Below are 26,773 nucleotides of genomic sequence, written 5' to 3' on the forward strand. Positions count from 1 at the left end.
CTGGTCAGTTTGGCTTATTATTCTTAACATAAAATTGCTAAGAAATTCTAGAGTAAGCATCTCATTTTCAAACCTTAAAAAGTGTAGATACACAAAAGTGAACTGGGAATTCAATTCACAGGATTTTATTGGGCTTCAGCAACTTACACTATTTTTAAGTTGCTACACAAATTTCTCACTACTATTTCAGTGAGATATTAAAAGTCTCATGGAATTCAAAATAGCCACTATTTCCTTATCCCAGAGATTTCCACAAAGTGAACTATATGCAGATAATACACACCATACTTCTTCATTTCAAAATGGAATTCATTCTCAAAGCTTCCAACTTCAAGGAAGTTCTGAAGATGCAGTTCTAACTTTTCCCTATTAATAGAACAAACATTGGAGGTTTAATTTAGTTGTTTATATTATAGCAGTTGTACCAATATTAAATTAATAAAAATTTTAACAAAGAAAACAAAAAAAAGCAAAATCTCTAAACCATAAGTAAGAGCAAAACTGCATAAAGGAACTAGAGGAAAAATATCAAAAGTGGCTAGAATAAAGATTTAAAAAATATTAGAAGACATCAAGCAGAAAAGAGGACAAAACAAGAATATCAAATGCTTAAATACTTGTTGGTTGTCGATAAATAATAAGTGTGGTGAGGAAGGGGCTGTGGGGAAATGATGTGGAAAAAGTCAAGGAAATGCAAACTGAAGCTTCAACTAAACATGGATAGATTTGTACGAGAGCTGAGTTATTTTAAGCCAGTTCAGTGGAGAACAAAAAAAGTCAAAGACAACATAAGCAGATCACCATATAGAATATTTGTGGCAAGCAGAAACAAATTTGATGTGCACATTGAATGATGCTCACCGCAGAAAAATCAAATATGAATTTCTATCAGACTCACTGATGATACAAGCGAAGTTTCAAACACGGAAAACCAGTATTTAACAGGCAAAATTAACAGACAATACTTCTAAAGAAAAAGAAGATATCAGTCCATCTTTATATATTTGAGTGGAATCAACATCAAATAAGCAATTAAGTTCATTTAAAACAAAGATTAATGAATTTCTGGATGTTAAAGGATATTAAAAGAATCAACAGATAAGGAATTAACACAGGAAGAACAGTGTCGAAGGACCAAGCGTGATCTTGACGAATACCTACTTTTTACGTTCTTATTTTCTTTGTTGGCAAACAATCTGCACCTAGCCTAAATGCATAAAAAATCTCTATTTGATGCTATCAGTTGAGAAAAATATTGCTTAGGGCACACAGTGAACACAAAATTGTCTTGACTTGTGCTATGCAATATTTTATGACCATCCTAAAGGGAAGGAAAGACCTTTGTTTTAGGTTTCAACATCTTATCCCTGAAAAGTGGCCGAAATTGGAACATGCTTAAAAATGTGTTAAAGCATTATAGGGAAGTCAATACTAATTTTGCCCAATGGGCCTATGTGAAATAATTTAGGTGCACAAATCCTGCAGAATTATACACAGTAGAATAGGTCTTGCAACAGTTTACTAAACCTGTCTCATACTCTGACTAGGGACAGTCAGTATGGTGCAAATTATGCTTCATGAGCCTGAATGGATTCTTTGAGGATGTGACAAAGCACATTGGTTGTAGTGGTTGTAGTCTATATGGATTTTAGTAAGGCATTTGATCAGGTTCCCCATGGTAGGCTAATAAGTCAGGAAACATAGGATCCAAGGAAATTTGACAGCATGGTACAGAATTGGCTTGGCCATAGAACATACAGGGTGGTTCTAGATTGAGAGCATTCTGCCTGGAGGTTGGCAACCAGCAGTATTCCACAGGAATCTATTCTAGGACCCCTGCTCTTTGTAATTTTTATAAATGACTTGGATAAGGAAGTGGAAGGGTGGGTTAGTAAGTTTGCAAATGACACAAAGGTTGGTGGAGTTGTGGATAGTGTAGAGCAGACATTCCACCTCTCCCGGAAGTTCCAGGAATCTCCCACATTTTAATAGTGGCTCTCTAATGCCCGCTAATTATATACAATATCACAGAAATCGATTTTTTGAGAGCGAGCGAACGAGAGAAAGCAAGAGAGAACGCGAGAGCGACCACGAGAGAGAGAGAGAGAGCATGCGCGAGAGCAAGCCAGCGAGAGTGCGCGAGCGAGAGAGAAAGCAAGCGAGAGCGCGAGAGAGGATGCCAGCGACCACGAGTGAGTGAAAGAGAGAGCGCCATGGCAGAGTGTTCCAAAGAAAGAAAATATAAAACGTACGTCACCCCAGACTACACTAAAGTGTACCCCTGCCTAATAGGGGTCAAAATAATGACAGTGTTGCTCGCTGCACTGTTTGCAACAGTGACTTTTCTATTGCCCATGGTGGGTTAAGACTGTAAAAGACTTGTTAAGGTGAGTTTAACAGGTGTCATTCATTCATTAGCATAGCTAACGTTATTTAAATTAGCTGGCCAGCTGCTAAGGAGCAACTCTATTGCAGACATCCCACCTCTCCCGGAAATTCCGGAACTCTCCCGCAAATTGATGGTGCTACCTCCCTGAAATGAGTTTTTGCAGAGTGGGATGTTTGGTGTAGAGGATTGTTATATGTTGCAACAGGACATTGACAAGATGCAGAGCTGGGCTGACAAGTGGCAGATGGAGTTCTAGTTGGAGAAGTGTGAAGTGATTCATTTTGGAAAGACAAATTTGAAGGCAGAATACAGGGTTAATGACAGGATTCTTGGCATTGTGGAGAAACATTGATCCCTCCTAGTTGACATACAAGTTGATGTGGTTGTTAAGAAGGCATATGGTGGGTTGGCCTTCTTTAGTTGGAGTACTGATTTCAAGAGCCTTGAGGTAATGTTGCAGTTCTATAAAGCCCTGGTTGGACCACATGTAGACTATTGTGTTCAGTTTTGGTCACCTCATTACAGGAAGGATGTGGAAGCATTAGAGATGGTACAGAGGAGATTTACCAGGGTGCTGCCTGGACTAGAGGGCATGTCTCACAATGAGAGGTTGAACGAGCTAAAGCGACTCCCTTCAGAGTGGAGGAGGATGAGAAGTCACTTGATAGAAGTGTATGAGATGATAAAAGGCATAGCTAGAGTGAATAGCCAGAGATGCCTTCCCTGAGCGGAAATAGATAGTACAAAGGGCCATAATTCAAAGGTGATTGGAAAAAAGTACAGGGTGATGTCAGAGGTAAGTCCTTTATATCAAACGGCAGGTGTGTGGAACATCCCACCAGAGGTGACATCAGAGCCAGATACATTAGGGTTAATAAACTCTTAGATCGGCACATGGATGATAGAAGAATGGAGAGCTATATAGGTAGAAAAAGTTATATTGATCTTAGATTGAAAGGTTGGCACAACATCATGGGCCAAAGGGCCTTACTGTGCTCTAATATTCAATGTTCTATATTATGCCCATTCCCAGATCCAAGATAGCCTGCTTCTGGTTAGCTCCATAATATATCACTCCAGAAAACCATCCTAAATTCACTCTATGAACTTGTTCTCATAGCTACTATTTTCAATTTGATTAGACCTGAACATATGAAGATTGAAGTCTCCCATAAATGCACTGTAGTTTTTACAGGCTCTCATTAACTGTTGATTTATACTTCCTCTAGCTACAGTTTTCAAATTGATTAAGCTCACTTACATGAAATTAAAGTCTGCCATAGTATAGCGCTACTCTCTTTGCATGCTCCCATTAATTGTTTCCTTATACCCCTTCCAACAGTATGGCTCCTGTTTGGGGTATATTCCTTCTCTTGCTGTTTTTGTTTCTCCACTCAAAATAGATTCAATATCTTCTGAGGCTAGATCATCTCTCAAAACTATATTTATTATCAGAACTACTGCAGCAACGTTTTGTGAACTATCCTTTAACATTAATTGTCTACCTTTAATCCATTTGCAACTATATTTATGTAGTGGCTGTCAGATCAACTCTATTTACTTCTATTGGTGCTGTTAGTTCATCAACATTATTATGAATGCTTTGTACATTAAGATACATAGCCTTGGGCTTATATTCTTGCCAATGCTAATCATCTTGTCTTTTTTAAGTATGTGCCCTATTAGTCTCTTGCCTTTGATTTCCCTTTTTTTTGCTTTTACATTCTATTGTTTTCTTTCATTTCTGTCATTTGTCAACCTGCTTAAGTTCCCATCGTGAAGAGAAGTTGAAGAAGAGATTGTTCCACTGTAGCATAGCCAGAAAGACATGGAGGTACAAAATACTGATATTAGAGACAGGGTGGTTCTAAGAACATAGGGAAAAAAGGGACAAGCGATTGAGATGGAGAGTATTGAATGGTTAGACTGCTCATGGTTGAGATCATACAACATGGAAAAAGGTTCTCTGGCCCACAAATTCTACATTGACCATCAAACATCATCTACTAATCAATCCTTCATTGATCCCATTTTATTTCTCCCATGAAGGTCTCCTCAATGACAAATATATGCCTATTTACCATTTACCTTCTTAAGGGCTTTTTACACCTGGGTATTTGTTTCAGTGACTAGTTTATAGGACATCCAGATCCCTTTGAATATAACTACTAGTTAAGCAAAACTGCCTTTCAATTTTTTTCTAGCAAGGTAGATAACTTCACACTTATTTACATTTTAGAACATAGAACATAGAAATCTACAGCACATTACAGGCCCTTTGGCCCACAATGTTGTGCGGACCATGTAACTTACTCTAGAAACTGCCTAGAATTCCCCTAGCACATAGCCCTCTACTTTTCTAAACTCCATGTACCTATCTAAGAGGCTTTTAAAAGACCCTATTGTATCCACTTCCACCACTGCCACTGGCAGTGCATTAAACGCACCCACCACTCTCTGTGTGGAAAAAGTTACCCCTGACATCCCCTCGGTACCTATTTTCCAAGCACCTTAAAATTATACCCCTCGTGCTAGCCATTTCAGCCCTGGGAAAAAGCCTCTGGCTATCCACACGATCGATGCCCCTCATCATCTTATGCACCTCTATCAGGTTACCTCTCATCCTCTGTCACTCCAAGGAGAAAAAGCCGAGTTCACTCAACCTATTCTCATAAGGTATACTCTCCAATCCAGGAAACATCCTTGTAAATCTCCTTTGCACTCTCTCTATTGTATCCACATCCTTCCTGTAGTGAAGTGACCAGAACTGAACACAGTACTCCAAGTGGGGTCTTACCAAGGTCTTATATAGCCGTAACATTACCTCACAACTCTTGAACTCAATCCCACAGTTGATGAATACCAATACACCATATGCCTTCTTAACAACATTGTCAACCTGCGCAGCAGCTTTGAGTGTCCTATGGACATGGACCCCAAGATCTTTCATATCCCCCATACTGCCAAGAGTCTTACCATTAACATTGCATTCTGTCTTTAAACTTGACCTACCAAAATGAACCACTTCACACTTATCTGGGTTGAAGTCCCTCTGCTGCTTCTCAGACCAGTTCCGCATTCTATCGATGACCTGCTGTAACATCTGACAACCCTCCATGACTTCCTCCTTTTCTGCAGCCGGGACACTATCCCTAATTAGCAATGACATGCCCCCACCTCTTTTGCCTGCCTCTCTATTCTTTTTGAAACATCGAAAGCCTGGCACACCCAGGAGCCATTCCTGCTCCTGAGACATCCAAGTCTCAGTAATGGCCACAACGTCATAGTTTCACGTATTGATCCACGCTCTAATTTTATTAAATCTGTTATGTATCTGCCCACTCACTCAACTTGCCTAAATTTTGAGGAGTCTTTGCATCCTGTTCACAAGTCACAATTCCACAGAATTTACGACATCAGCTATTTAGCAATACTACATTTTGTTCACTCATCCGTATCATTGATGTACATGATGAATAAATGGGTCCCAAGTACTGATCCTTATGTTGTCCCACGAGTCACTACTGAGACAGAGGAAGTCCCATTTATTCCCATGCTGTTCTTCGTCTGATAACCAGTTTTCAATTCATGCCAGATATTACCTTAAGTATTATGTGCTTCAATAACATCTTATATGGAATCTAATCAAAGACTTTCTTAATCAAAGGCATGGTCTGGCAACCAAGTAAGATACAAGAGGTCCAGGTATGATCTCCGGAGAGCCACCTCATGTGCAAAGTTGCAACTCCAAAACAAACCAGAGCCACTGGAGAATGCTCGAAAGCTGTGGCTGTCATGGCCTGAATTAAAAAGTAGTGATGAATCAGTACAAAGGAGCTTGATTGACAATCCAGCTGAGTGATGGCACAACAACAACCTCTTACTCTTTCAATATTTTTTATTAGCTTCTACATAGAAGAATGCAAAGTACAAGAAAGTATATATAGAGGTTGAAAAAAACAACTACCAATTACATTATATCTATTCATAATAACAATCTCGTTACCCCATATTCATGTAGGTTAGTCAAAATTATACTGAAATATACTAATTTATTACAAAAAAGTCTAACCCCTACCAAGACTGAAGCTGTTTAAGAAGAAAAAAAGGTAACATACCTTCTCGTATAATAAAAATTAATAATAGCCAACATCTAAATTTAAACAACGAATTGAGGGTTTTGAAAGTTTTGAAAATAACTCAGAAAGGGTCCCAACAGTGATTGAAAGTCTTGACGAGATTCAGAAATTGAACAACAAATCTTCTCTAAATCTAAGCATGACATAACGTCGCATAACCATTGAGTATGAGTAGGAGGAGAAACATCTTTCCATTTAAACAAAAGCACCCTCCTAGCTATAAGAGATCTAAAGGCCAAAATATGTAAATTAGATGTCTTCAACTTGATATCTTGTCCTGCAACAATACCGAATAGGGCCATCAGAGGATTCGGCTTAAAACTGACTTTGAAAAGTAAAGAAGAAGCTTGAAAAACTTCCTTCCAATACTTTTCAAGACATGGACAAGTCCAAAACACAACCTCTTACTCAATGTCAGCAAGACCAAGGAGATGATGGTTAACTTCAGGAGGAGGAAACTGAAGGTCCATGCACCAGTCTTCATCGGGGGATAGGAGGTGGAGAGGATCAGCCCTTTAAATTCCTCAGTTATCATTTCAGAGGATCTGTCCTGAGCCCAGCATGTAAGTGTAATTATGAAGAAAGCACAGCTGCACCTCTACGTCCTTCGGAGTTTGCAAAGATTTGGCATGACAAAAACTTCAACAAAATTCTATAGATGTGTGGTGGAGAGAATATTGACTGGTTGCATCAGAGCCTGGTATGGAAACAGCAACGCCCTCGAACTGAAAACCATACAAAAAGTAGTGGATACTGCCCAGAGCCTGGTTAAGCCCTCCCCACTACTACACGAGTGCTGTTGCAGGAAAGCAGCATCCACCATCAAGGATCCCCACCACACAGGCGATGCTTTCTTCTTGTTCCTGCCATCAGGAACATCTAAAACACCCCTATCTTCAGATGATGCATCTTCTAGCTGAAGCTATGGATGTCAATGAATTAATTTACATGAATGGTGGCATCAAAACACCATTCCATACTCAACCAACCAGGTAGAGGCCTAATCTCCTTCTGGGTGGACAGAAATGATGCGACCTTCGGCAAGTCCCATTGAAAAGGTTTATGTGTCTATATCAGTGAGAACTGGTTGTGATCACCTGGGTAGTAATAACCCTTGGCTCACCCCAGATAGAGCTTTTCATGGTGAAGTACGGGTCCTTCTACTTGCCAAGCTGTTCACTGCCATTATGATTATTGCAGTTCACATTCTGCAGCCACCACCCCCACCCCCACCCCCCCCCCCCGTGTTAGTGCTGGGGAAATGCTGTAAAAGTTCTATGGCACAATCTGCAACCTCAAATCCACTCGCCCCGATGGTGTCTTCTTTGTTGATGTGACTTCAATCATGCTAACTTAAAAACAGTCCTGCCAGAGTTCTACCAACATGTCAACTTCGCAAACAGATGAGAGAATATATTAGACCTGATTTATACCAACATTCATGGAGCCTACAAGGCCATCCCCACCCTCACCTCAGATACTCAGACCACATATTCGTTACAGGGGATTTGTTAGTTAGAGGAACGGACAGGAGGTTCTGTAGGCGAGAACGAGATTCCCAAATGGTATGTTGCCTCCTGGGTGCCAGGGCTCGGGTCATCTTGGATCAAGTCCTGATCATTCTCAAGTGGGAGGGTGAACAGCCAGAGGTCGTGGTCCATGTAGGTCCCAATGACATGGGTACGATGACTGACGAGGTTCTGCTCAGGGAGTTCAGGGAGTTAGGTGCTAAATTAAAGCGCAGAGCCTACAGGATTATAATCTCAGGATTGCTACACATGTCATATGCTAATAAGGCCAGAACTAGGAAGATTATACAACTTAACATCTGGCTAAGGAGTTGGTGTAGGAGGAAGGGCATAAGATATTTGGATCATTAGGCTCTCTTCCAGGGAAGGTAGAACCTGTATAGAAGGAATGGTTTGCCCCTGAACTGGAGGGAGACTAATACCCTAGCAGGAAGGTTTGTTAATGCTGCGCAGCGGGATTTAAACTAGAGTTACCAGGGTATGGGAACCAGAATGCTAGAGCAATTAGTGAAGAGGTTGTGGAGAAAGATGTTGGTAAGACCTCAGACAAAGTTAGTAATCAAAGTGTTGAGTATGATGTCACTAGTGTCCTGAGCTGCACATATTTTAATGCAAGTAGTATTTTAGGAAAGGTGGATGATAATGCTGAATATGAGGTAGCTGGTTTACAAACACAAACAATATGCAGTGAGGAGAGGCTGTTGATAGGGCAATATCGAAGTTAACAGGATGAGTTACAACATAAAAAGCAAACAAAATCGAAAAGGGTGAATACAGGATTGGAGGTGTTATATTTGAATGCGCGCAGTATATGGAATAAGGTAGATTAACATGTAGCACAGTCATAGATGGGCATGTATGATATTGTAGCATCACTGAGTCATGACTGAAAGAAGATTATAGCTGGGAGCTTAATGTTCAAGGATACCACATTGTATCAAAAGGACAGGCAGAAAGGCGTTGTTCTGTTGGTAAAAAATGAAACCAAATCGTTAGAAAGAGGTGACATAGGGTCAGAAGGTATTGTATCATTGAAGATAGAACTAAGGAACTGCAAGGGGAAAAAGACCCTGATGGGAATTGTATACAGGCCCCCAAACAGTAGTAAGGATGTGATCTACAAATTACAATGGGATATAGAAAATGCATGCCAAAAAGGGCAATGTTGCAACAGTTATAGGGGATTTCAGCATGCAGGTAGAATGGGAAAATCAGGTTGGTGCTGGATTACAGGAGGGGGAATTTCTAGAGTGCCTAGGAGATGGCTTTTTAGAGCAGTTTGTGGTTGAGCCCAGTAGGGGATCAGCTATTCTGGGTTGGGTGTTGTGCAATGAACCAGAATTAATTTGAGAGTTTATGGTAAAAGAACCCTTAGGGGAAAGTGATCATAACACAATTGAATTCGCCCTGAAATTTGAGAAGGAGAAATTAAAGTCAGGTGTATCATCTTTACAATGGAGTAAAGGGAACTACAGAGGCATGAGAGAGGAGTTGGTGAAAATTGATTGGAAAAGAATACTGGCAGGCATGACAGCAGAGCAGCAATGGCAGGAATTTCTGGAAGTAATTTGGAAGGTACAGGATATATATACATCCCAAAGAGGAAGAAGTATGCCAAAGGCAAGATGACACAACTGTGGCTAAAAAGAAGTCAAAGCCAAAATAAAAGCCAAATAGAGGGTATATAATAGACCAAAATTTAGTGGGAAGTTAAAGGATTGGGAAGCTTTGAAAAAGCAATAAGACCATAAGACATAGGAGTAGAATTAGGCCATCTGGCCCATCAAGTCTGCTCCGCCACTCAATCATGGCTGAACCTTTTCTCTATCTCCTCCTCAACCCCGTTTTCCGGCCTTCTCCCTGTAACCTTTGATGCCATGTCCAGTCAAGAACCTATCAATCTCTGCCTTAAACACACCCAACAACGTGGCCTCCACAGCTGCATGTGGCAACAAATTCCACAAACTCACCACCTTTTGGCTAAAGAAATTTCTCTGCATCTGCTTTGAAAGGGCGCCCCTCTATCCTGAGGCTGTGCCCCCTTGTCCGAGACTTTCCCACCATGGGAAACATCCTTCCCACATCTACTCTGTCTAGGCCTTTCAACATTCGAAAGCTTTCAATGAGATCCCGCCCCCTCATCCTTCTGAATCCCACTGAATACAGACGTTCCTCGTATGATTACTTGAAAGATCACTAGTAATGATCTTTCAAGAATCACTGGATTCTGGAATGGTTCCGGAAGACTGGAAAATTGTGTATGTCACTCTTCTCTTCAAGCAGGAGAGAGGCGAAAGAAAGGAAACTATAGGCCAGATGTTGGAGTCGATTATTAAGGATGAGGTCTCAGTGTACTCAGAGGCACACGACAAAGTAGGCCAAAGAACGCCTTCCCATGCTTCCTCAAGAGAAAATCTTGCCTGACAAATCTGTTGGAATTCTTTGAAGAAATAGCAAGCAGAATAAAAAAAAGGAGAATTGATTGATGTTATGTACTTGGATTTTTAGAAGGCCTTTGACAAGGGGCCTCACATGAAGCTGCTTAACTAGCTACAAGCCAATGGTTTTACAGGAAAGATTCTATCATGGGTAAAGCAGTGGCTAATTGGCGGGAGCCAAAGAGTGAGAATAAAGGGAAGTTTTCTGGTTGGCTGCCAGTGACTAGTGGTGTTCCACAAGGGTCTGTGTTGGGATGAATTATTTTTTCATTATGTCAATGTAAATTGTATATGTCAATGGATGATGGAATTGACGGCCTTGTTGCAAAGTTTGCGGACGATATGAAGATTGGTGGAGGAACGGGCAGTTTTGAGGAAGTAGAGAGGCTACAGAAGGACTTAGATTAGGAGAATGGTTATAGAAGTGAGAGATGGAAAATAGCATTGGGAAGTGTATGGACATGTACTTTGGTAGAAGAAATGAAAGGGTTGACAATTTTCTAAATGGCAAGAAAATAAATAAATTGAGGCACAATGGGACTTGGGAGTCCTTGTGCAGGATTCCCCAAAGGTTAATTTGCAGGTTGAGTCTATGCTGAGGAAGGCAAATGCAATGTTAGCATTCGTTTCAAGTGGACTAGAATATAAAAACAAGGATGTAATGTTGAGACTTTATAAAGCACTGGTCAGGCCTCACGGAGTATTGTGAGCAGTTTCAAGCCCCATATCTCAGAAAGGATGTGCTGAAACTGGAGAGGGTTGAAAAGAGGTTCATGAAAATGATTCCAGGATTGAAAGGCTTGTCATATAAAGAGCAATTGATGGTTCTAGGCTTGTATTCATTCTTTTTCAGAAGAATTAGGGGTGACCTAATTGAAACCTATCAAATGTTGAAAGGCCTTGATAGAATGGATGGAGAGGATGTTTTCTATGTTGGGAAAGTCTAAGACCAGAGGACACAGCCTCAGAATAGAGGAGCATCCTTTTGGAATGGGGATGAGGAGGAATTTCTTTAGCCAGAGAGTGGCGATCCTGTGGAATTCTTTGCCACAGACAGCTGTGGATGCCAAGTCTTTATGTACATTTAAGGCAGAGATTGATAGATTCTTGGTTGGCTAGGGCATGAAGGGATATGGGGAGAAGGCAGGAGATTGGGGCTGAGAGGAAATTTGGATCAGCCATGATGAAACAGTGGAGCAGGCTCAATGGGCCATATGGCTTAATTATGCTCCTATTTTGTGGTCTTATATCCATTTTGCTAATCTGTGAATAGAGACCACTGGTTAAATGAGTCAAACTAGTTCACAGGGAGACCAGGATCTTGCCAGAAGGTGCCACCTCAGTGCTGGGTGACAGCTTCAAAAGGACAGACTGGAGAATATTCAGGGAGGAGGCAACCTACATTCATCATGTCAACATTGATAAATATGCGGGATCGGTGACTAGCTACATAGGAAAGTGCATTAAGGACGTAACCACGATTTAACACTCCACTGCCGGGGAAACCAGACACTGCACTGTGGCTGATTGCAGAGGTTCATCCACTATTTGGGATTGGGATGCTGCCTTCAGATCAGTGGGGGGGGGGGAATGGGGGAGTCAGGGAAAAGGCAAGATGACTCTAAGGTTAGCAAGAGCTTTTAGTCAGAGGCTTTTTCCCAGGGCTGAAATGGTTGCCACAAGAGGACACAGGTTTGAGGTGCTGGGGAGTAGGTACAGAGGAGATGTCGGGGGTAAGTTTTTTTACGCAGAGAGTGGTGAGTGCATGGAATGGACTGACGGCAACGGTGGTGGAGGTGGATACGATAGGGTCTTTTAAGAGACTTTTCGATAGGTACATGGAGCTTAGAAAAATAGAGGGCTATGGGTAAGCCGAGGTAATTTCTAAGGTAGGGACATGTTCAGCACAACTTTGTGGGCCGAATGGCCTGTATTATGCTGTAGGTTTTCTATGTTTCTATGTTAAGAGCTGCACTCTCCTGTGCCATCAGGAAGGAAAAGTGTGAGTACGCAAAGAAAACCTACAGGCACTTTTGTGACACCTGGGACATGTGGCGCATGTGGCAAGGCATACAAACCATAACCAATTACAAGTCCACCATGCATCTCAACAACAGCGACGGCTCCCTTCCTGAGGATTTGTCCAATTGAATGATGTGACATCGAGGAAAGCCACCTCTCTTCCCAAGGAACAGGCACCCTGTCTGACCACAGCTAAGGTGAGGAGGAGCTTAGCCAGGGTAAAGTCATGCAAAGCTGCAGGGCTGGACGACATACATGGTCAAGTGCTGAGTGCCTCTCTGAAACAGTCCACAGTCCCTGCAGGCTTCAAGGTAGCTACCATCATTCCGGTGCCCAAGAGAGCAATAATAACTGGCCTAAATGATTACCACCCACTGGTAGCGACTTCAATAATTGTGAAATGCTTTGAGCAGCTGGTAATGGATTATATAAAATCCCACCTTCCAGCTACACTGGTACCTTTCTAGTTCGGCTACCACTCAAACCAGTCCACCGATGATACAATAGCCTCAACCCTCCACTCCATCCTGTCCCAGCTAGAAAATGATGCCAGGATGTTGTTAATCGCCTTCACCTAGGCGTTTAACACAATCATCACTCAGAGGCTGGCGGGTAAACCACCCTCATTGGGACTCAACACCCTCTATGTAACTGCATCTTGGACTTCTTGACAGAAAGATCGAAGTAGGTCTGATTTGGCAGCAATATCTCAAACGCCATCACGCTGAGCACTAGTGCCCCCCCCCCCCCAGGGTTGTGTGCTCAGTCCCCTGCTATTCAAGCTGCTGACTCACAAATGCACTGCCAGATTCAGCTCAAAATGCATCAAGTTCACTGATGATACCACAGTGGTTGGTCTCATCAGAAACAATGATGAGTCAGCATACAGAGAGGCTTGTCAAACAGTACGAGAACAACAACCTGAGTCTCAACATGGACAAGACAAAATAGATGATTGTGGACTTCAGGAAGGCACAGGTCGACCACCATCCATCACACGTCAATGGCTTTGCTGTGGAGAAAGTGAAGAGAACAAAGTTCGTTGGTGTGTGCACATAACAGATAATCTAACCTGGACGTAGAAACCTCCTCTCTAGTCCAGAAGGCACAGCAGCGTCTACATTTTTCAAGGAGATTGAGATGTGAAAGGCTCCCCGCCCTCATTCAAACAACTTTCTACAGCAGCACCATCGAGATTATCACATCTGGCTGCATCATTGTGTGGTATGGAAGCTCAAAGGCATTGGACCGCAAGACCCTACAGAGGACAGTAATAACTGCTGAAAGGATCATCAGGGTTTCCCTCCCTCCTATGTGTGACATTTTCTGGAAGTGTTGCAGAAAAAGGGCCAGAAGTATTATTGAGGATTCCTACCATCCATCCCACAATATCTTTGACCCACTATCATCAGGAAGGAGCTACAGAAGCATCAGGACTAGGACTGCCTGACTGGGTAGCAGCTTCTTCCCTCAGGTTATGAGACTAATGAAAACCCATCCATCACGGAGGTCTCATCACTAGGACAGCGAGCTGTTTACTTCATGTTTACTGTTTACCTGTACTATGCTTTACGACATGCATTTTGAATTATATTTTGTTAACTTATTTACAGTATATGGTTTATGTGCTATGTGTGATATATGGGGTGTGAGTGCACTGTGGGACAGAGAACTTTATTTCATTTAGTTGTATGTATGTATAGTCAGATGACAATAAACCTGAACTTGAACTTCAACTTACAAGGAAGTTGTGGAGCTCTGTTTAAAATTTTAAAAATACTTTGCAGTATAAACCATAAGACCATAAGACATAGGAGCAGAATTTGCCCATTCAGCCCATCGAGTCTGCCCCGCCATTCCATCCTGGCTGATCCCGGATCCCCACTCAACCCCTTACACCTGCCTTTTTGCCATAACTTTTGTTGCCCTGAGCAATCAGGAAACTATCAATTTTCACTTGAAATATACCCAAGGTCTTGGCCTCCACAGCTGTCTGTGGCAGAGTATTCCACAGATTCACTTCTCTCTGGCTAAAAATATTCCTCCTTACCTCTATGCTAAAGGGTCGCCCCTCAAGTTTGAGGCTGTGCCCTCTAGTTCTGGACACTCCCACCAAAGGAAAAATACTCTCCATATTCACCTTATCTAGTCCTTTCAATATTCAGTAGGTTCCAGTGAGATTCCCATGCATTCTTCTAAATTTCAGTGAATACAGGCCCAAAGTTGCCAAACACTCCTCATATGTTAACCCCTTCATTCCCGGAATCGTCCTCGTGAACCTTCTCCGGATTCCCTCCAATGACAATACATCCTTTCTAAGATATGGAGCCCAAAACTATTAACAACACTCCAAGTGCAGCTTAACAAGTGTCTTATAAAGCCTCAGCATTATCTCCTCGTTTTTATATTCTATTCTCCTTGAAATGAATGTCAACATTGCATTTGCCTTCTTTACCACAGACTCAACCTGTAAATTAACCTTCTGGGAGTCTTGCACGAGGACTCCTAAGTCCCTTTGTACCTCTGATATTTGAATTTTCTACCCATTTAGGTAATAGTCTACACGTCCTTTTACTAAAATGCATTTTTATGCATTTCCCAACACTGTATCCCATCTGCCATTTTTTGCCCATACTTCCAATTTGTCTAAATCCTCCTGCAATTGCATTGCTTCCTCAGCACTATCTACCTCTCCACCTACCTTCGTATCATCAGTAGACTTTGCTACAAGCCATCAATTCCATTTTCTAAATCAGGGGTCCCCAACCTTTTTTGCACTGCGGACCAGTTTAATATTGACAATATGCTTGCGGACCGGCCGACCGGGGGGTGGGGGGGGGGAATAGGGGTGCCAACGGACAAGAGTAACAGTCAAATACGTTGTGTTTACCCCGAGAAAGACTACCATGACCATGAAGCCTTGCGCATGCGTGTACTTGCCAATTTTTTTCTATAAATCGTTGTTGGCGATTCTGTTCTGGGGGGTGGGGGGGGAGGTGTTAATCACGACCGGAATATAGGTGATAAGTGGCTAATACACTCAATTTCGTTTCTAAAAAGGTGTATCTAACGCATTTAATATTAAACCCAGAGCGCATATTTTCCTTGCATGAATATAGTGAAAAGTCAACTATCAGGGGAGGACAGGGAAGCTTGAAGTAAGTGTTGAACGAACTTCCAGTAGAAGTGGTAGAGGCAGGTTCGATATTGTCATTTAAAGAAAAATTGGATAGGTATATGGACAGGAAAGGAATGGAGGGTGATGGGGTGAGTGCAGGTCAGTGAGACTAGGTGAGAGTAGCGTTCGGCACGGACTAGAAGAGCAGAGATGGCCTGTTTCCGTGCTGTAATAGTTATATGGTTATATAAGTCACTTATAAGTCAATAGCAGCATAACATTTTAAGTAACGTTTGGATATTAAACACACAGCGCATATTTTTCCCATATGAACATATAAAATCATCGCAACACACCAATATCGCTGAATCAGTGGGAGCCCTGGGCTCGTTTCCCTGCAACGAGATGGTGCCATCAAGGGGTGATGGGAGACAGCGATACTCGAAGGGGGTTCCTTATGTCCAGTCTATTCCGCAATTTAGTTTTCGTTGCATTCATTGCAGAGATATGTTGGAAATGGAAGCAACGTTTTCAGTGCTTTCGTGGCTACCTCAGGATATTTAGCCTTGACTTTGATCCAGAATGCCGGCAGAGATGTTATGTCAAACATACTTTTCAGCCCGCCATCATTTGCAAGCTCGAGGAGTAGATCTTCCCGCGCTGACATGGATGACGCGTAGGTAATGACCTTGCATGCGTTCAAGTTCAACAGTGGGCATGACAGGGAATGAGGAAAGGTGCAGCTGACTCATATCGCCATATCATATCATTTCCTCGCGGCCCGGTAGCACATGCTTTGCGACCCGGTATCGGTCCACGGCCCGGTGGTTGGGGACCGCTGATCTAAATCATTGGTAAACAATGTGAAAAGTAGCGGACCCAATACTGACCCCTGAGGAACACCACTAGTCACTGGCAGCCAAACAGAAAAGGCCCCCTTTTTTCCCACTTGCTTCCTCCTGCCTGTCAGCCATTCCTCTATCCATGCTGGTACCTTTCCTGCAACACCACAGGATTTTATCTTGTTAAGCACCCTCATGTGTGGCACCTTATCAAGTGCCTTCTGAAAATCCAAGAAAATAACATCCACTGCCTCTCCTTTGTCCACCCTGCTTGTTACTTCCATGAAGAACTCTAATAGATTTGTCAAGCAAATTTCCCTTTACAGAAACCATTCTGACTTCGGCTTATTTTATTATTAGTCTCCAAGTACCCCAAAACCTCATCCTTAATAATAGACTCTAACACTTGCCCAACTACTGAGGTTAAGATAACTGGGCTATAATTTCCTTTATTTTGCCTTCCTCCCTTCTTAAAGCATGGAGTGACATTTGCAATTCTCCAGTCCTCTGGAACCATGTCAGGATCTAGTGATTCTTGAAAAATCATAACCATTACATCCATTATCTCTTCAGCAACGTCTCTCAGGACTTTGGATCACTACATCACTTGGATCGAATGTAGTCCACCTGATCCAAGTGACTTACCCACCTTAAGACCTTACAGTTTGCCTAGAACCTATTCCTTTGTAATAGCAATGGCACTCATTCCTGCTCCCTGACACCTACGGACCTCTGGCACACTACTAGTGTCTTCTGCAAGGAAGGCTCTATAAACCTGCCCTAGAACTATTCCACATGTCCCTTGACCCAAAGCACTCTGTTACAGTATAACAGAGGAGAAGATGGCGACGCGCCTGCGTGTGCACAGCCCTCCGGTGAAAAATGATATCCTATCTGTTAAATAGGGGCCGTGGACAATTCTGATTTGATGGAGAATGGACGTGAAAGCACAGAGGAACATCTGGAGAAATTTCTGAAACGCCCGTTCACTGCTGTTGTTACTGTGTGGTCGGAAATCTTTCAGAGGGTAGGCCTCAAAATCCCCGGCCTTGCCTGCTTTTGGCGACCAAGAAGGAGGTTGAATCATTCGGACAGAGATGGCGCTCAGTACTCGGTGTTGGAGAGCTGATCAGAGCTCAAAGTTTTCAGATGACTCAGAGTCGGATTGTTGTCGGCATGGCAGGGAGAGTTTTTCTTCCTTCTCCCGTCTGCGTGAGATGTGGGACATTTGAGAAACTTTGAACTTGACTGTGCTCATGGACTTCCTCATCAAGTTATGGTATTGTTACACTGTTGTAACTATATGTTATAATTATGTGGTTTTGTCAGTTTTTTCAGTCTTGGTCTGTCCTGTGTTTTGTGATATCACACCGGAGGAAATAATGTATCATTTCTTAATGCATGCATTATTAAATGGCAATAAAAGAGGACTACATGTCTTTATAATCTTAAAAAAAATAGTAGCTCTCAGATTTACTGCTTTGGTTCAATTTTTTAAAAAACTGACTGATTTATTGCCAACCTGAACCTTGAAATAATATACTTCTTAATTACAATAGTCAACAGCCAATGAGAACCCACTTACGTGAAAGAGGTCTTGATTTTCTTAACAAAAAGCAATTTTTAAAAGTAATCTGGTGAATAAGGACCTCCTAATGTCCCATAAATCTAGTGTTAGGAGGTATTATTTCATATTTTTGAAATATTTCATATCATACTTCAAAGTTAGAATTTTCAGAAAAGCCTTTATGCTTTAGGAAGTTCATTTCATTTAAATAGCACAATACATTTTGAGTAAATGTGAATCTATTTAACCTTTCAGAATGAGAAGGAATCTACCCTTCAGATGTAGAATTCTTGTGGGTGGAGTTAAGAAACTGCAAGGATAAAAAGACCCTATTGGGAGTTATATTGTAGCCCGGATGTAGGCTAAAGATTATAATGGGAGAGAGAAAGGCATGCAAAAAGGGAGATGTTGCAATAATCATGGGAGATTTTAATATGCAGGTAGATTGAGAAGATCAGGATGGTGCTAGATCCCAAGAGAGGGAATTTGTAGAATGCCTATGAGATGACTTTCTAGAGCAGCTTGTAATTGAGCCCTTGGAGAAACAGCAATTCTGGATTGGCTGCAATGTAATGACCCAGATTTGCTAAGGGAGCTTAAAGTAAAGGAACTCTTAGGAAGCAATGAACATTATATGATAGAATTCACCCTGCAGTTTGAGGAAGAGAAGCAAAAATTGTATTTATCAGTATTACAGTAAAGCTAAGGGAATTACAGAGGCATGAGAAGGGAGCTGGCCAAAGTTGATTGAAAGGGGACACTAGCAGGGATGATGGCAGAACAGCAATGGCTTGTGTTTCTGGGGCAAATTCAGAAGGTGCAAGAAAGATAACATCCCAAAGACGATGAAATATTCTAAATGGAGGATGGGGCAAATGTGACTGACAAGAGAAATCTATGATAGGACAAAAGCAAAAGAGAGGGCATATAATATTGCAAAAATTACTGGGAAGGTAGAGGATTGGAAAGCTTTTAAAAACCAACAGAAGTCCAATAAAAAACCATAAAGAGGGAAAAGATGAAATAAGAAGGTAAGCTAACCATAATATAAAAGAGGCGACCAAAATTTTTCAGGTATATAATGAGTAAAAGAGAGTCAGGAGTGGGTATCGGATAAATGGAAAATGATGCTGGAGAGGTAGTAATGGGGAATAAAGAAATACCGGACAAAAATAGTCAGTATTTTGCATCATCTTCACAGTGGAAGACACTAGCAGAACACAAGAGTGTCAGCGTCAGAAGTGAGCGCCATTACTATTACTAAGGAAAAGGTGCTTTGGAAGCTGAAAAGTCTGCAGATAGAAAGGTCACCTATACCAGATGGACTACACCCCAGGGTTCTGAAAGAGACATTATAGAGACATTAGTAATGATCTTTCAATAATCACTAGATTCTGGAATGGTTCCAGAAGACTGGAAAATTGCAAATATCACTCCACACTTTAAGAAGAGAGAGAGGCCAATGAAAGAAAATTATAAGCCAGTTAACTTGACTTCATTAGTTGGAAGAAGTTGGAGTCTATTCTTAAGGATGAGGTTTCAGGGTACTTGGAGGTACATAATAAAATAGGTCATAGTCAGCATGGTTCTCTCAAGGGGAAATCTCAACTGACAAATCTGTGGAATTATTTGAGGAAATAATCGGCAACATAGACAAAGGAGAGCTAGTAGATTTGTTTATTTTGATTTTCAGAAGGCCTTTAATTAGGTGTCACGTATTAGGCTGCTTAACAAGCTAACAGCCCATGGTATTACAGGAAAGGCATTAACATGATTTAGAGAATTGGCTGACTGGTAGGAAACAAAGAATGGAAATAAAGGGGGCTTTTTCTGGTTGGCTGCCTATGACTAGTGGTGTGCCAAGGGTGTTACTTCTTTTCACATTACATGTCACTGATTTCATGAAGGAATTGATGGCTTTGTGGCCAAGTTTGCAGACAATGCGAAGATAGGTGGAGAGGCGGATAGAATTGTGGAAGCAGGGTGGATTGGGGGAATATGCAAAGAAGTGGCAGATGGGAAGTGTACGGCCATGCATTTTATTAGAAGGAATAACGGTGAAGACTATTATCCAAACATGGAGAAAATTTAAAGATCAGAGATGTAAAGGGACTTGGGTGTCCTTGTGTAGTAAAGGTTACCTTGCAGGTTGAGTTGGTGGTAAGGAAGGAAAATGTAATGTTAACATTCACTTTGAGAGGACTAGAATACAAAAGCAAGGATGTAATGCTGAGGCTTTATAAGAAATTGGTCAGACTCCACTTGGAATATTATGAGCAGTTTTTGGTCCCTTGTCTTAGAAAAGATGTGCTGGCATTGGATAGGGTCCAGAGGTGGTTCAGGAGAATGATCCCAGGAATGAAAGGATTAACATATGAGGAGCATTTGATGGCATTTGATGGCTCTGGGGCTGTACTCACTGGAGTTTAGAAGAATGAGAGGGGAGGTTCTCATCGAAATCTATTGAATGTTGAAAGACCTCGAAAGAGTGGATGTGGAGAGGATGTTTCCTATGGGGGAGTCTAGGACCAGAGGGCATAGCCTCAGATTTGAGGGCCATCCATTTGAAACAGAGATGAAGAAATGTTCCTTTACCCAGAGGATGGTGTCTCTGTGGAATTCATTGCTATAGACAGCTGTGCAAGCCAGTTCATTGGGTATGTTTAAAGCAGATGTTGATAGGCTCTTGATTAACCAGAGTATCAAAGGTTAGAGGAAGAAGGCAGGAGAATGGGGTTGAGAGGGATAATAAATCAGACATGATGGAATGGCAGAGAGGACGCAATTGGTGAGATGGCCTAATTCTGTTCCTGTGTCTTATCATCTTATGGTCTAATTCAATGCAGTGGGAGATAATTCATGTACACTTTAAAATAACACCCAGTAACACAGTGCCACAGTATTTTACTAATGGATATGCATACGTATATTTATTGTAATATTCTTGTGAAATTCAATTAAAAATAACTTTCAAATGAACATTTCATGCATAAATCTTACCTAGCTTCCAAAAGTCCTGAATGCTCCTGCCACCAGGCTTGCTGATGCTGTTTAATCATTGTATTTTCTTTGTTCGTCTTTGCTGCTTGTAAAATTTTCTGAATCTATACTCAGGATAATAAAAATAAAAAGAATAAGATTCTCCATTTATTATTGGCCAGAGGATAGTGAATCTGTGGAATTCATTGCTACAGACAGCTGTGCAGGCCACTTCATTGGGTATATTTAAAGCAGATGTTAATAGGTTCTTGATTAACCAGAGCATCAAAGGTTAGAGGAAGAAGGCAGGAGAATGGGGTTGAGAGGGATAATAAATCAGACATGATGGAATGGTGGAAAATGGTTGAAACCAACCTCAATCAATAAATCTGGTTTCATTTGAGTCGATATTAAGAGATATAATCTCAGGTAACAGCAAGAATGTTACAATTAATAGAGGATGAAAGGGAAAACAGGACAATTAGACTTTTGTTTTTGACTTAAAGAACTTGATCCTTTCATCCATGTGTGGGTGTTAGCCAAGGGCAGAATTATAATTGGTTCTGAAATTGCTTGCTAAAATTTGAAGTACTCTGGCTTTAAGCAATACTGTAGACTCATGAAGGATAAGTCAAGTCTGACAAACCTATTTGATGAAAACTGAAACTGTGGACAGGGGAATGTTAGTGAATGTTATTTATGTGGACTGCCCAGAAAATAATTGACAAAGTCTCTCAAGATTCATCATTTAAAATTGAAGCTTGTGGAATTGAAGGCAAATTATTGGCTCACCTTGGAGAAGAGCACTACCCTAGACCATATGCAAGTCTCAGGTGATCTTATTCTCAGATATGTCAGGGTGAGAAACAAAAGATGAAGAGTGAAGAGAGGGGTGGGGGTATGGAGGGAAAGAGTTTGGGAGAGAGAGAACATAGAAAAGGGTAAAGAAGATGGAAAGAGAAATGTCATGCCTCTTCCTCTCCTATCTTGTTTTCCTCTTCCCTCCCTCTTTTCACATTTCTCCACCATCACTTACCCCAACCCCTCTCCCTATTACCTTCCTCACAATCTCAATGCTGTCTGCTTCCCTCAATTTTCTCTACTCCTTTTCTTTCTTTTCTCCCCTGCCATAACAATCTTAAAAATCCTGTTTCTCTTTCACACAATAGTTCACAGGATTCAGAAGCATAACCCGGCATTAATACAAGAACTCACGGCTGTAGTGTTAGTAAATATTTTCAGCCACAAGAGTTATGTGTATATTTCATTTCAACCAACTTCTCTGGGTCCTATACTGAGAGAAGCAAGCTTACAATAAATTTGATGTTCCTGGAGCCCAACACTATTATGGAAGGACCTTTAGTTCTTTAGGTCTTTAGTACTACAGCTGGGTCCTGGCAAAATCCCAACAAATCCTTATCTAGCCTCTCCTCCAGTCATTCTATTATGGCAACAACCTGGCATTAATCTAATGAGAGTGTCATGTCTCTGTGTTATTTACCTCATGCATAGACATCAAACCGAGGTACAGCTATAATTGAACTTACTTTATTGGAGATAGTTAATCTCAATTGAATGTCAGTGTTCAGATACAATGACGTCCCAGCTAGTACAATTAAATATACTGCACATTACACCTCTTCTCCTTTAAATGGAAGTAGCCCCATAAAATTAATTGAACCATTTACCCATGAAGTTATTAAAAAATAAATAGCATGCATTACACAGTTGTAAATCACATGTCTTCCTCCTCAGTGAGAACTACTTTTCCAGAAACATACTTCATTTAAAATAGATGAAGGAATTACAGATGGGGGTTCATGCCCCCAACATTTCAATACATTTTCTTACCATGTGTCAACACTAATGTTTCTCCTTAAACAATGTACCTGTGAAGTACTTGAGAGGCTTACACAGGCCCCAGCCCTTAATGCCCAGTGGGAACAGAACCCTATACTGTAGATCTTCCTCAGAGAGCCTTGCAGCCTTTGCCTTTGCCATTAAGCTTCAGTGCATCCTTCAGCATATACTCCTGTATATCCTTGTTTCTTCAAGATGGTGCCAGCGACCAACGGTGACACCCTGCATACAGTTCACAATGCTTCTTCTCCTTCTTTTAAATATGCTTCTACTGCTAAACTGTATGTGGTTGGAGCCTGCAATTTATATTTTGACGAGGTGTTTTTGGGCTGACTGGTGCTTTTACTGTCTTAGGGGGAATTCGGCATGGTTGAGACTGAGGTTGGGTGACCAAATGGCAGAGTGTGAACACGTGATGAGCTCCATTGCTCACTGATCTCGCTGATTAAAGTCAACGAGGACAAGAGTGGAAGGTGAGCAGGTGTTCAGTGTCAATTGTCTGTGTTTGACTTCTCTCTCTCTCTCTCTCTCTCTCTCTTTCTCTTCCTCCCCTCCCCCTCCCCCTCCTCCCTCCCCTCCCTCCCCCCTCCCCTCCCCATTACAGCAACCCCACACCTGTGGTCCCAGTATGGTCTTCTCTACATTGGAGAGACAAGATACAGATCGTGGGACTGCTTTTTAAGCACCTTCACTTTGTCTGCCACAAAAGGCAGGATCTTGTGATGGCTAACCATTTCAATTTGACTTCTCATTTCCATTTTGACATGTCTGCCTATAATCTTCTCTACTGATGAGACCAAACTTGGGTTGGAGGAGCAACACTTCATATTCCATCTGGATAGCCTCCAACCTGATGATATGAGCATCGATTACTCCAACTTCGAGTAATCGGTCCCATTCCCTCCTTCTCCCTTTTTCTATTCCTCATTCTGGTTACCCTCTCACCACTTCTTCCCTCCTTGCCTGTGCATCACCTCCCTCCGGTTCCCCTTCTGCTTCTTGTTCTTACATGAGATACTATCCTCTCCTTTGATTTCTTCTTCTTCAGTCCTTTATCTCTTCCACCTATTCCCTCCAAGCTTCTTACTTTATACCACTCACCCACCCACCCACCTTACCCCTCACCTGGTCTCACCCATCATCTGTCAGCTTGTACTTCTTACCCTCGCCCCAACCTTATTTCTGTTGTTGTCCCCTTCCTTTGCAGTCCTGAAGAAGGGTCTTGGTTCGAATAGCCGACTGTATATTCTCCTCCATGGATGCTGGCTGACTTGCTGAGTTCCTCCGGCATTCTGTGTATGTTGCAACTGAATGGAATGTTGCATAGCAATGAGGAACAGGTAGAACAAAATACCAGGAGCAGGTAGAACCTCAATATGTAGTGACATTTGGTATTAATATATTCAGGCTCCATGTTCAACTTGATACAGCCATACACGTAAGTGACCATTAGCATGAGGACTCTGTTGGATACATTTCTCCCCTGCCATTCCCTAGAGTACAATCTATCAAATTCAGTTGGATTCGATCCTTTCTGGATTTCCAGATAAAATGAAGGACAGCTTGGTTGACTGCTGCAATGCAAACCACACCTGCACCACATATAGCAATAATGAGATCACCTCACACCTGATAGGCGGGTCCTTACCAAGCACTGTGAGGGAACTCCACTCCCACATTGCCAAGTCCTGTTTTACCTCAGCTCTCTACTTATGTCAATTCTTCCCACATACTCTTGCTCCTTTGAACCAGATTCCCAGCACTTTTTAGCACTGGAAATAGTTAACTCACGACACGCGGGACAGAAGCATGGTTGCATTGTTCATTCCAGGGACCAGCTGCTTGCGCTAATGCCGGCCGGCTTAGCGAGCAGAGCGGCGGACACCCCTGCTGAAATCTGGAGGAAAACACATAGAGGATGCAGAGGGGGATCACAAAGTCGAGGAAAGAGGACCGGGTCGAGACAACAGAGACCTATGGAGAAGAGCAGTTCGGTGGGTAATAAAATGGACGAGTTCACGGCGCTAGCCAGGTGTCAGAGAACATTTCAAGAGTGCAGTGTTATGTGTTTCACTGGAACGGGACTGCACGAGGACATACCTGATCAAAACTTCGCCATAGAGGGCTTCCAGACCGTTTCGGCTGATCGGAAGTGCACTGAGAACAGTAAGCGTAAAGGAGTTGGGTGCTTACTGTTCTGGTTAACAACAGATGGTGCAATCCGGGTCATATCACGATTGAGGAACGTGTTTGTAGACCGGATATTGAACTTTTTACTGTTGGACTTCAGCCACATTCCACCGAGATTCAACACTGGGCGGCGCGGGAGGTCGTTCCTGACTGTGGCCATCGAACTTGCAGCTCCTCCCGTGGAGGGTCAGACACCCTGAGCCAATAGACTGGTCCTGGACTTTTCTCCATCTGGCATAGTTTGCATTTTGTTGTTTGATTATTTGTGGTTTTTGTATTGCTATATTTATGCTCTATTCTTGGTTGGTGCGGCTATAACAAAACCCAATTTCCCTCGGGATCAATAAAGTATATCTATCTAACTATCTAATCAGACTTGACGGTTAACAATAAAGGAGGTCATTTAGGCCATTTGAAAAAGAAAATGACCGTATTTTTTCTATTATTAACTATGGCCCCTGAAATCAGTTCAAATAGGTCATATTTCCTCAAGTGCAAAAATGCATTTATTTACAGAGACCTGAAATTTTTGTGGATTGCCTTCTCATGCAGACTATGGCACATCTAACTCTTTGGGTCACAAATGCTTCCTGATGCACATTCTGTCTAGGAAATGCTGCATCTTAATAACTGTTCTATATCTCAGGACCTTGACTGAGAAATTGATGAGGGTAGGGTGGTTGATGTGGTCTACATGGATTTTAGCAAGGCATTTGACAAGTTCTCCCACGAGAGACTCATCCAGAAAGTCATGAGGCATGGGATCAGTGGAACCTTGGCTGTTTGGATTAAAAAATTGGCTTACAGGAAGAAAGCAGAGGGTAGTAGTGGAAGGAAAGTATTCTGCCTGGAGGTCAGTGACTAGTGGAGTGCCGCAAGGATCTGTCCTGGGACCCCTGCTCTTAGTGATTTTTATAAATGACCTGGATGAAGAGGCAGAAGGATGGGTGAGTAAGTTTGCGGATGACACGAAGATTGGAGGAGTTGTGGACGGAGCTGCAGGTTGTCAAAGGTTACAAGAGGATATAGACAGGATGCAGAGTTGGGCAGAAAAGTGGCAGATGGAGTTCAATCTGGATAAGTGAGAGGTGATGCATTTTGGAAGGACAAACCAGAAGGCTGAGTAAGGGTTAATGGTTGGTTACTTAAGAGTGTGGATGAACAGAGGGACTTTGGGGTTCAAATCCATACATCCCTCAAGGTCGCTGCACAGGTTGATAGGATAGTTAAGAAGGCCTATAGGATACTAGGCTTCATTAATAGGGGGATTGAGTTCAAGAGTAGGGAGGTCATGTTGCAACTCTACAAATGTCTGGTGAGACCACACTTAGAGTATTGTGTTCAATTCCGGTCACTTCATTATGGGAAGGACGTGGAAGCTATGGAGAGGGTGCAGAGGAGATTTACCAGGATATTGCCTGGATTGGAAAACAAGTCTTAGGAGGCAAGGTTAGCAGAGCTGGGACTTTTCTCTTTGGAGCGTAGAAGGATGAGAGGGGACTTGATAGAGGTCTACAAGATTATGAGAAGCATAGATAGGGTGGATAGCCAGTACCTGTTTCCCCAGGGCATGAATAGCAAACACCAGAGGGCATATGTACAAAGTTAAGGGAGGGAAGTTTAGGGGAGACATCAGAGGTAAGTTCTTTACACAGAGGGTCGTGGGTGCCTGGAATGACTTGCCAGGGATGGTGGTGGAG

The 26,773-nt window shown here is 42.1% G+C and overlaps 1 protein-coding gene across 1 annotated transcript in view; it reads right to left on the reverse strand.

Moving 5' to 3' along the window:
• The window catches only part of LOC134347733 (coiled-coil domain-containing protein 148-like), a 118,226-nt gene that overhangs the window by 58,162 nt on the left and 33,291 nt on the right, over positions 1 to 26,773 (reverse strand). Inside the window, exons 4-5 of the mRNA XM_063050133.1 lie at positions 21,045 to 21,148; positions 284 to 366 (exon numbers count right to left, since the gene is read on the reverse strand). Of these exons, the coding sequence (XP_062906203.1) occupies positions 284 to 366; positions 21,045 to 21,148 (187 nt within the window). The remainder of the gene's footprint in view (positions 1 to 283; positions 367 to 21,044; positions 21,149 to 26,773) is intronic.

This window comes from Mobula hypostoma, chromosome 6, assembly GCF_963921235.1.
Source record: "Mobula hypostoma chromosome 6, sMobHyp1.1, whole genome shotgun sequence".
In the NCBI taxonomy this organism is placed as follows: domain Eukaryota; kingdom Metazoa; phylum Chordata; class Chondrichthyes; order Myliobatiformes; family Myliobatidae; genus Mobula; species Mobula hypostoma.